Genomic DNA, 12,002 nt, shown 5'->3' with positions numbered 1-12,002 from the left:
ACGTCCGCTAGTGTGTAGGAAGGCAGTGTGTTACAAGTGAGGATGTGTTGGCTGACTGGGGGCAAGTCATGTGATGTGAGGGATACATTAAGTCACAGTTGGCAATCCTATCAATGACTTAGCCTCCACTGGTCTCCATGGAACAGAGTCCCAGTGACTCTGAGGGAAGCTTCATGCACAATCAACTCTCGGACAGAAATAAGATAATCTATTATAGTGACATGGGTTGAGGGATGAATATTGCCCAAGCCATGAGGAAAGACATCCCTGCTATGGAGTCTTTTATAATCATTTGACAGGACAGATGGGGCCTTGTTTAATGCCACCCCCTCTTCTAAAAGACAACGCTTCCAACAGTGCAACACTGCCTCAGTACTCTCCTGCAAGGTTAGCCTGGATTAATGGGTTCATGTCTCTGGAGTGGGACTTGATCCCTTGATTTTCTGAATCAGAGGCAAGGGTGTTACTACTGAGTGATACCATTGCTGGAGTACTGTTGGGGACCACACCTTGGGAAAGCTATATTGGCCTTGGATGGAATACTGCACTAATTTCCTTGGATTTTAACTGGACTCTAAAGATTAAACTGTAAAGATAAAATTAACATACTGGGGTTATATTCCTTGGAATTTAAAGGTTAAGGGGTGATGGTAAAAGTTTTCACTTCTCTTTGACAAATGGCAATTGATGCCAGATTGATTGTTCATTTGCAATCAATCGATTGATTTTGATCAAAGCCAGAGCACATTTGTTAGCCCTGCTGCCTCACAGTGGCAGGGACCGAGGTTTGATTCCCAGCTTGGGTCACTGTCTGTGTGGAGTTTGCACATTCTCCCCGTGTCTGCATGGGTTTCCTCCAGATGCTCCGGCTTCCTCCCACACTCCAAAGATTTGTGTGTTAGATGGATTGGCCATGCTAAATTGCCCCTTAGTGTTGTGGGACTAGCTAGGGTAAATGTATGGGAATAGGGACTGGGTGGGATTGTGGCTGGTGCAGACACAATGGTCGAATGGCCTCCTTCTGCACTGTAGGATTTTATGATCTAAAGGTATTGAGGGATATGGGACTGAGGCAGGCATTTGGAATTATATCACAGAGTAACTATGATTGCATTAAATATGAAACAGACTCCAGAGGACAAGATGTTCCTTTGTTCCCGTGAGCCAAGAGCCAATAACGTAGCTCAATCTAAGGGTGATGTGCAGGTTCGGTGGACCGGCCATGCTAAATTAGTGTACCAACATGTGTAGGTTCGGGGAATTAGCCATGGTAAATACGTGGTGTTACGGGGATAGGTCCTGGGTAAGATGCTCTGTCGGAGGGTTGGTGCAGATTCGATGGGCTGAATGGCCTCCTGTAGCAATATTATGATCCATGTGGCTATTCTTCCCACAACTGCAAATAAAAGATAATTGGAATCCAGTGGGACAGATGTGACCAGAGTTGGAATATATAAATAGTTCTCAGTCTTTTGGCTCAGTTCAAGCCCAAGATCAGGTCAGCTTGGATCTTGTATGCATCTTGTGTGGGGATTATGAGTTGGATACAATTTGAATTTGGTTTTTGGAGCAAGCAAGGAGATGGACTTGGTGCTGTCAGTCGACTGTGAGCACTGGCTTTGTATCTTTAAGAATGGAGTCAAATTTTAAAAAGAAACACTGGATCCGGCCAGGTGAAGGAAGAGTTAATAGTTGCCTGACAAGCTTAATAGAGGAATTGAAGTGTCCAACTTGTATCACACTTTTATTTTACAGGGGCAATTTACAAGTCTCAGCGGTTTGTCATTTTTGCTGCATCACACAGTGGTCAGATTTGCCTCAGGCTAACTGAAAGTACATCTTGTAACCGTGTTTGAACTGTGTACTGTATTTTATATTTTTTAATCTCTGTGTTATGTGTAGCACTGACATCTCCAAGACTGCCACTGGAGTTTGCCTTTTTTGGGTGTGCTGCTCCAGTTTACTTTGAAGCGAGGTTTATGTTCCTCATAAAGACACAGTGCACAATGGAAAGGAATGGGATGCCATGTTCTTTTATACAGCAATTACAGACAAGCCCAGTTTGATCCTATGGTAACATGTTGACCTTAATTTGAAGTAAAATGGATCATATTTTTAGCATACTGCACGCTATCAAAATGCCTTTCAGGATCATCAACTCGTTACAGAAAGTACTAGGTTTTCATTTCAGTAGACTCGGTGTTGATAACCTTAGTCTGAGGGCAATTAATGCTGAATTGCTTTTGGGAAAAATTATATTTCCTCTTGGTAGTAAATGTCAAGGCTGTACAGTTGGCCAAAACCAGTTGAGAGATGAAGGGCAGCACAGTGGCACACAGCACCAGGGACCTGGATTTGATTCCAGCTTTGGGCGACTGTGTGGAGTTTATACGTTCTCCCCGTGTCTGCATGGGGCCCCTCTGGGTGCTCCGGTTTCCTCCCACATTCCAAAAATGTGCAGGTTATGTGGATTGGCCATATTAAATTGCCTTTTAGTGTCAGGGAGACGAGCAGAGTAAATACGTGAGGTTACAGAGATAGGATCTGGATGGGATTGTTGTCAGTGCAGGCCCGATGGGCCGAATGGCTCCTGCTGCTCTGTAGGGATTCTATGCCCTGTAACCATGTGAAAGAAAATGGCTTCTAATTCTTATTTTAAAATATTGATGATTATAGAATTGTGCCTTTGAAAGAGCTATCTGTTAGAATTGTCAATGTATTGTCAACGGGGCTCTCTGGTTTCCTCCCACATTCCAAAGATGTGCAAGTTAGGTGGATTGGCCATTCTAAATTGCCCTTTTCTGTTAGGGAGATCAGGAGGGTAAATACGTGGGGTTCAGGGATAGGACCTGGGTGGGATTGTTGTCGGTACAGGCGTGATGGGCCGAATGGCCTCTTTCTGCACTGTAGGGATTGTATGAGCGGGATTTTCCAGCTGCCCTTTCCCCAAGGCTGGAAAATCCCATCCGAGATCAATGGATCTCTGCTTGGTCTGAGTCCCGTTCGCTACACCCTATGATTCTATGATTAATTATTATTTGTCATTTATATTAATGATTTGGATGAGAATTTAGGAGGCATGGTTAGTAAGTTTGCAGATGATGTCAAGATTGTTGGCATGGTGGACAGTGAAGAAGGTTATCTAGGATTGCAATGGGATCTTGATCAATTGGGCCAGTGGGCTGATGAATGGCAGATGGAGTTTAATTTAGATAAATGCGAGGTGATGCATTTTGGTAGATTGAACCAGAGCAGGACTTACTCAGCTAATGGTAGGGCGCTGGGGAGAGTTACAGAACAAAGAGATCGAGGGGTACATGTTCATAGCTCCTTGACAGTGGAGTGACAGGTGGACAGAGTGGTGAAGAAGGCATTCGGCATGCTTGGTTTCATTGGTCAGAACATTGAATACAGGAGTTGGAACGTCTTGTTGAAGTTGTGCAAGACATTGGTAAGGCCACACTTGGAATACGGTGTACAGTTCTCTTCACCCTATTATAGAAAGGATATTATTAAACTAGAAAGAGTGCAGAAAAGATTTACTAGAATGCTACTGGGACTTGATGGTTTGAATTATAAGGACAGACTGAATAGACTGGGATTTTCTTCCCTGAAGTGTAGGAGATTTAAGAGTGATCATATAGCGGTCTATAAAATAATGAGGGGCATAGATAAGCTAGATAGTCAACAAAGGTAGGTCTGTCTAAAGCTAGAGGGTATAGGTTTAAGGTGAGAGGGGAGAGATACAAAAGGGTCCAGAGGGGCAATTTTTTCACATAGCGGGTGGTGAGTGTTTGGAACAAGCTGCCAGAGGTAGTAGTAGAGGCAGTTACAATTTTGTCTTTTAAAAAGCATTTAGACAGTTACATGGGTAAGATGGGTATAGAGGGATATGGGCCAAATGTGGGCAATTGGGACTAGCTTAGTGGTTAAAAAAAAGTGCGGCATTGACAAGTTGGGCCAAAGGGTCTGTTTCCATGCTGTAAACCTCTATAACTCTATGGTTCTATGATAATGGTACGAATTTAATAGTCACGTATCCAGGTAAAGTAATGGTGTTAAATGTTAATTTGAATAATGAAAGACTTCGACATGTTCTCCCAATTAGAACAAGCATTCTATAAAAGTCAGATGCATTTTTGGCACAATGTGGTGATCTGTTCAAATCCCCAATGGTAGTAACTTTCAGGAGGTGAAAGGTATTGCTCCAGATTGAATGGTCAGCAGTGAAGAATCAGCATTTATCGTTCACCTCCAAAAAGCTGCCCACAAAACGTCAGAGGGTTCTAGGTCACGGATGCTCTTGTTTCTGCAATCAAGTCGAATTTGATACCTTCTCCCAAAGGCTCTGTGATGTCAGAGAACGGGGGAGATAGCAGGAAGACTGGTCAACCAATTTCTTTTAAACATTCCCAACTTAGCAAAATTTAAATCGTTGTACACAAAGTAAAATAAAGATGTGCATGAAATGAGATAAAATGCGAAGGCTGGTTAGCTCAGCTGGCTGGACAACTGGTTCATGATGCAGCGTGATGCTAATAGTGTGGGTTCAATTCCTGTACCCGGCTGAGGTGATTCATGAAGGTCCCATCTTCTCAACCTTGCCTGAAGTGTGGTAATTCTCAGGTTAAATCACCACCAGTCAGCTCTCCCTCTCAAAGGGGACAGCTGCCTATGGTCATCTGAGACTTTGCCCTTGCCTAAGGGGGAAGCTGAAATGACAAAACTCACTCTTTTATTCTTTAAAAATCTGCAACATTTAAACTTTCTTACAAACGAACAAAATGCTACACTTGTGAAATTAATATTTCAGGCCCAGAGAGGTCGTTCAGGAATAACTATGACTTAGTACACAGTTAAAAATTCAGTTACTCCAGATTGAAGAGGATTTAGGCTGACATAGCCTCTGTGGATGTGTGACTCCTGTCTGGCTGAAGGCAGCTCGCTTGTTCTCAATGACTAGGATCATATCACAGTGATGCAGCAGGGAAAGTTTCACCTCTCCTGATTGTACATCATCCTTCGTGACGCTTGAGGTTCAGTGTCACCGGAGGCGGAAGCAGATGTGATTGGGGGTCAGACACAGCTCGATAGGTGCGGAGAACACACACTGACAATGACTGGAATGAGTGACACCAACCCTGTGCACTGTGGGAATGTGTCCTTATTCCCTACGAGAACCAGGAATGGCTGATGTATTCAGTCACTGTGACGGGACGTCACCAATGTGCTGGGAACCTTGCACAGAGCACCTGGAAAGGGCCCTGGACCGAGCACCCTGCCTTTCTCTGGTGCGGGAATCCAGATTTCAGGTCGGGACTACAGGAACACAGCTCCTCAGAACAAGGAGCCATAGAAAGGGTGCACTTAGTGAGAGTTTATTTACAGAGATGAATGTTATATACAAGTGATTAAGCATTATATACAAGTGTTATATACAAGTGACTACGCACAGACAGTGACCCAACGGGGAATTGGACCTGGATCCCTGGTGCTATGAGGCAGCGCTGCTAACCACTGTGCTACCATGCCGCCCCAAAGGATTAGAAACAGGTGTGAGCCATTCAGCCCCTCAACCCTGCACCGAAATTCAATTAAATCACGGATGTTCTGTACCTCATCTCCATTTAGTTGCCTTTCCTCCACAGGTGTTGACATGCTAACTGAGCAGAAATCCATCTCAAATTCATCAACTCCAAATATCCATCGCCTTTTGGAGAGAGGATGCCAGATTTCTACTTCCCTTTGAGAAGTATGATTTTAATTCTTGAAAGCAAAAGAGGGGCGGCACGGTGTCACAATGGTTAGCATTGCTGTCTCACAGTGCCAGGGACCCCGGGTTCAATTCCTGAGTTTCCTCTGGATGCTCCAGTTTCCTTCCACAGTCTCAAAGACATGTTGTTTAGGTGCATTGGCCATGCTAAATTCTCCCTCAGTGTACCCGAACAGGTGCCGGAGTGTGGCAACTAGGGGGTTTTCACAGTGACTTCATTGGAGCGTTAATGTAAGTCTACTTGGGACAATAATACTTAAACTTAGAGTTAGCCATGTATTCAAACAAGGGGTTGTCTCTTCAGAAAGAGAACTGGAGCTTTAACCCGGCAGCATTGATGGAAAAACTGGTATTGATGTCAGCTTGGTTCCAATAGTTGCAGCAACATACAACATAAAATCAGCAACTTCATCCCAAAAGCAAAGTTGTGGATCCGCATTTTTTGTCCCCAGTCAGCAACATCATTTAATAATTCGCCTTTAGAAAGGTCAACAACTCAAATTCAACCAAAATGTCATCATGACACTGTCAGCAAAGTAGAGATGTAGGCTCAGGCTGGGTGAGATATCGGGAACTTCTGTATTCCTGCCCTTAAAATCTTGAAGAGAGAGAGAATTGAGTGAAAATAATAAAATATATCTTTACTACTATTGGTGGGCAACACGGTGGCACAGTGGTTAGCACTGCTGCCTCATAGTGCCAGGGACCCGGGTTCGATCCCTGGCTTGGGTCGCTGTCTGTGTGGAGTCTACACGTCTGTGTGAGTTTCCTCCAGGTGCTCCGGTTGCCTCCCAATGTTAAGTTCGTTTCGAGGAGACTTGTTACATTCTTGAAGCAAAACGCAGACACCAACTGTGGTTCAAAGCAAAGGCAGTTTATTCGCTGACTAGTAAGCAGGCGGACAGTCGCTGGAACGCAGTCTAGCAAGAGTGCGCGCTTAGTTAGAGATGGCACCCTTTTTTATACTCTTTTACACTGTACATGAATGCCTAATTTGGATCGATTAACGCTGCTTTCAGATGACCAATTAGGTCCTTTCACATTGGTCAGCAATAATTAACTTCCAATCACATTTCTTTCAAAACAAGTTACCATGAGTTCATAATTAATCATTTTAGTTCCTCCTTATCGAAATAGACCAGGTCTGGCCATCTGGACCTGTGGTCTGCTTGTTCCTTATGTTATACAGAAAGGATTCGTAACTCAACCGCTCGCAGACATGGGGTGGTTAACCGCATTCAGCAAGCTGAGGTCATGTCTACTATGATCCATCAGTAAAGTGGGCATTAGGTATCGTTTTGCCCGATTCTGTTTAATTTAGCATTGTTTCACCTTAAAGCAGAAGTGAGGGATTAACCTCAATTTTTGAGCAGAAAATAAGCCTGCTTTAAGTCTGTAATTTTTTGAGACCCCACTATTAAAGGCGCCCCACAACAGCTGCCTGACGGCCTCCTAAGATACTATTGCAGTTCCTTTACTGTGACTGGCCCTTTACATCACTACCACCCCCACCACCACCCCTCTGACGAACCCTCGGCAGGCCTTTGGTCCGCTTCCAAACATGAGGTCGGGTTTACACCTGTTCCCCCAGTTGAAGTACAGGTTGTCCCTGGAGCATCCCTTCCATCGATACCCCAGTACCCCCTCAAACCTGAGGCGGAAAAAGGCATTACTGCCCTAGTGGAGTCTTTTCTACAACAAGGAATCTTGGTCCCCTGTCAATCACCCTGTAATACTCCTATTTTACCAGTCCCAAAGCCAGGACGCAAGGAATGGCGGTTGGTCCAAGACTTACGTCAGATAAATAAAATACTTAACCCTCTGCATCCTATAGTCCCGAATCCTGCCACCATCCTCAGCCATATTCCCCCAGATTCATGCGTATTCACCCTGATAGACCTACAACATGCATTCTTTGCCATTCCTTTAGCTAAAGAATCCCAATATTTGTTTACCTTCACGTTCCAAGGCCGACAATACACTTGGACACGCCTTCCACAGGGCTTTATTCACTCCCCCACTCTCTTCTCTCAAACTCTACATCATCAGCTCCAAAGTCTGGAGCTTCTTGATGGATCTACAATCATCCAATATGTCGATGATCTGCTTGTGGCAAGTCCCTCAGAGCCTGCTAACATTGCAGACACAAACAGACTATTGAATGCCCTCCACTCTTGGGGATATGTTGTCCCGGCAGCAAAGGTTAAACATACACAATGGCAGGTCCAGTTCCTAGGGACCCTTCTCAGTGGCTCAGAGCGCTCCCTTACCCCCGAGCGCATTTTGCCTATCCTCGCAACTCCTTTGCCCACCGCTCCTAAGCAAATGAGGGCCTTTTTAGGCCTGGTTAACTATTGCCGACAATGGCTGCCCAATGTTATTTTCTTAACCAAGCCCCTAACTCCCCTTGCCTCCTGCAAGGCTCCAAAAACCTTTGCCCTGTCAGAGGATCAACAGACAGCTTTTGGGGAACTAAAGTCAGCCCTTGCCACAGCCCCAGCTCTGGGAAGGCCATTATATGATAGGTCCTTCCAGCTTTTCGTTAATGTTACGGAAGGATGTGCCACCGGGGTTCTGACCCAGACTCATGGGGACCACCGAAGGCCCGTTGCATACTATTCCACTCGTTTAGACCCCGTTGCCCTAGGCCTTCCCCCTTGCTCACAGGTCCTTCCAGCGATTTTTTCTTTGGTGACGGCAGCTGCTAATATTACTCTCCACCAGCCCCTCACCATTTTTACCTCACACGCCGCGGTGGCCCTTCTTACCTCCCATCAGACTCAGCATCTAACCCAGGCTCGGTTAAGTCGTTATGAAGTTGCACTCCTTAATAACCCTCTCTTGACGTTCTCCTTCTGCTCCACTATTAATCCTGCCACATTCCTGACCTCTCCTCCAGACGAACTCCCGGAACCCCCACATGATTGTTTACTTAGAAATCATTTCCTGACCTCCCCTCGTCCAGATCTTACAGATTCCCCCCTCCCTTCCCCTGACCTTAACCTGTTTGTTGATGGTAGTTCCTCCCTCTCGCCCACGGGGACACCCCTTTGCGATTGTGGACACTACTTCGACACTGGAATTAGCTGCATTTGATCCTTCGATCTCCGCGCAAAAAGCTGAACTCTTTGCCCTTACCCGTGCCTGTATCCTGGCCGCCGGAAAATCTGCAAACATCTACACCGACTCCCGTTATGCTTTCGGAGTCTCTCATGATTTTGGTCAACTGTGGGCCCAGAGGGGGTTCCTAACGTCCTCTGGAAGCCCCATCCAAAATTCCCTTTATGTTCGCAATCTTCTCCAAGCTATCCTCCTCCCTAAACAATTGGTCATTATTCAGTGTGCCGCCCACGCCGCTGATGACTCGGCAGTAACTAGGGGTAATGACAGGGCTGACTATGCCGCAAAAAAGGCTGCGACAGACCAAACTACTATAGTGCCTTCCATGAATAAGCAGGCAATAAATTGATCGCCTTCTTTGAGCAACCGGGCATGCCAGATATAGTCACTATTCAGCGCTTACAGGGGGACGCCCCTGCTCCTGAGAAAGATCTTTGGAAAACGCATGGATGTTCGCATTCTGCGTCAAAAGGCCTCTGGGTCACTCCAGCAGACCAAGTTTGTATACCAGATGCATTACTGCCTTTATTGCTTGATTGTTTACACTCTGACACCCACCTTGGAAAGGAGGGAATGAGTGGAATATTGCTTCGTACCTGGTGGCACCCCCGACTAGCCGAGGCTGCTAAAGTCTCGAATAGCATCATGTTTAACATGCCAAAAAATTAACGTTGGCCAAGGTGTAAAGTGTTCACCAGGGAAAACACCCTTGCCGGGTGGCCCATTTGATTGTATTCAGCTGGATTTTATTGAATTACCGCATGTGCAGTGTTATAAGTATTGTCTTGTAATTGTTGATGTATTTAGTAGATGGATAGAGGCTTTTCCAACGACAAATAATAAAGCCTCAACAGTAGTGAAGTTGTTGTTGACAGAACTAATACCGAGGTTCGGGATACTCCAACAGGTTAGCTCAGACAATGGCCCCCATTTCATAGGGAAAATTAATAAGGAACTATGCGATGCATTACACATTCAGCAACAGTTCCACTGTGCCTACCACCCCCAGTCAGCAGGGATAGTGGAAAGAGCTAATGGGACCCTTAAAACTAAATTAGCCAAGCTGACATCTGAAACCGGTCTAAACTGGTTGAAAGTTCTCTACCCTTAGCCCTCTACCAACATGAGGATAACCCCCCACTCTACCACTGGACTATCGGCTGCAGAGATAGTTTACGGTAAACCAAACAGAACGCCTTGGGATGCGAATACAAGTCCGCCCACCCAGATAGACTTACACATTATGGGTGATGAAATGCAGAAGCACTTCCGACAGCTAACATCGTCTTTAAAGTTTCTTCATTCACAGGTGCAGTGCGCCTTTAGACCAACTCCACGGACACCGGGTCAAGACTCCGACCCACAGGACAACTTCCCGGGACCGCAGACAGGTGACTTTGTCCTGATCCGGAATTGGGATCGACCCAAACTTGGTCCTCGGTGGAAAGGCCCGTTCCAGGTTCTCCTTCAGACTCCAACTGCAATCAAGGTTCAGGGACATTCCCGCTGGATCCACATCAGTGACGTCAAGACCTGGAAGCCGACAACTACAGACAAGCCATGAGGCTTATACCCATCATCTTCAGCCTTTCGGCTATTTTCCCAGCACCAGGACAGTCGGATCAACGGGAAGCAAGCCGGGAAAATGAACTATTTGATAGACTATCTCACGTGAATACCTTTTTGTCCCTGTCTTATGAGTATGCTTTAACATATAATGCAAGTGCGTGTTGGGTCTGTTCACACGTACCACCACATGTTAAAGAAGGGATCCCCCTGTTCCCTATTCCTCTCAATCCCCAGGAAATGATAGAGTAGATTTTGTATCAAAACGGGTCATAACCGAAGCTCAACGGTATTGGGGGATAGTCTTCCCTTCCATTGGGTTCGGAATTGCAGCTCGAGAATTGAGGCTAATGGCAGCCTCTCTCGAGAAAATAGCTAATGATACCGCTGTTGTATTTGAGGATGTGCGTACCGCTATCTCAGAAATCTCAGCTGAAATCGTAGCCACACGAACAGTTGCGCTCCAAAATAGAATGGCCTTAGACTATCTGTTGTCGGCTACTGGAGGCACCTGTGCGCTAATAGGCTCTGAGTGTTGCACGTACATCACAGATTCTTCTGGTAACATCATTAACTTAGCGGAACATATTGGAAAGATAGCGGATGACATTAGAGCCGAGGGAAAGAAATTGAGGGACTACAGTCCCTCTGGGCGGTGGCCTTTTGCCAGTCTCTTTGGGGACTGGGGAGGAATGATACTGGTGGTTTGCTTACTGTTAATCTTGCTGAAATGCGTGTGTCAATGTATAACTCACGCCAGATTCCAAGCCCCCCTATAAATGAGTTATCATGAAATGATAAACGGAGGGTGTTGTGGGAAAAATCCACTAGTAGTCAGACTTCGAGATTCAGAAAACACAATTTATTCAACGGAGCTCCGGGAGACAAGGCACAAGTCAGTAGTAGACCTTCTCTCGGTAAAATGTCGGGAGCGGTCCATCTTTATACTCTTTACACAATGGATAGACCGGTGATTTGAACATTATCACATTGTTTTAGGCAGGTACAAACTGATATAGACATTTCACATAGTATTGTTCTTATGAATGGGTACATTTCCTCATGTCTGTATCTATCAGTGGTTGGTTTCGGCTCATTCAGGTGTTAATTGGTTTCCTCGCATTCATATTTTCCCGCTCTTCATATGGCTAATCTATTCCCTTTGTTTTGGGTTTTCCTTATCTTAAAAGATGTCTCGACCCTCGGCTTGGCTTCCTGAGGTGTTTGTTTACTTTGAGTCACTGTCTGTGATTTAGAAATGGCTTGTCTGTTAGGTTTTGATTTGAAGTGATTTCTGTGTCAGTGGAAGCCGGTGTCTGCTTTATGGCTCCTTTCCCAGTTAACTCTTTATGTGCCAGGCAGCCATTTTAAAGTGTGCTTTCCTTGTATTTTCCCCTTACAGAGCGAATGAGATATTAAAGGGGTTAATATCGGAGGCAGACCCTGGGGGTCTCTCAAAAAATTGCAGACTTAAAGCAGGCTTATTTTCTGCTCAAAAATTGAGGTTAATCCCTCACTTCTGCTTTAAGGTGAAACAATGCTA

The 12,002-nt window shown here is 45.4% G+C and overlaps 1 protein-coding gene across 1 annotated transcript; it reads left to right on the top strand.

Moving 5' to 3' along the window:
- Positions 1-5,724: 5,724 nt before the first annotated feature.
- LOC144507477 (uncharacterized) lies at positions 5,725-10,457 on the top strand. The gene is made up of 3 exons (XM_078234602.1): positions 5,725-5,752; positions 7,197-7,885; positions 10,005-10,457. The coding sequence occupies exons 1-3, from the start codon at positions 5,725-5,727 to the stop codon at positions 10,455-10,457; spliced, it is 1,170 nt and encodes a 389-aa protein (XP_078090728.1).
- The last annotated feature ends 1,545 nt before the right edge of the window (positions 10,458-12,002 follow it).

The sequence above is a fragment of the Mustelus asterias genome, chromosome 19 (assembly GCF_964213995.1).
Source record: "Mustelus asterias chromosome 19, sMusAst1.hap1.1, whole genome shotgun sequence".
Taxonomy (NCBI): Eukaryota; Metazoa; Chordata; class Chondrichthyes; order Carcharhiniformes; family Triakidae; genus Mustelus; species Mustelus asterias.
Note: the sequence above shows the minus strand (reverse complement) of the source record. Positions and strands in the feature narration are given on the sequence as shown.

Bases quoted from the DNA above. Each gene is read 5' to 3' on its own strand.
- LOC144507477 (XM_078234602.1), top strand. From the start codon at position 5,725: ATGCCAGATTTCTACTTCCCTTTGAGAA. The intron at 5,753-7,196 runs GTATGATTTTAA...CCACTATTAAAG, and splicing joins TTTCTACTTCCCTTTGAGAA to GCGCCCCACAACAGCTGCCT. The intron at 7,886-10,004 runs GCAAGTCCCTCA...CTCTACCCTTAG, and splicing joins ATGTCGATGATCTGCTTGTG to CCCTCTACCAACATGAGGAT.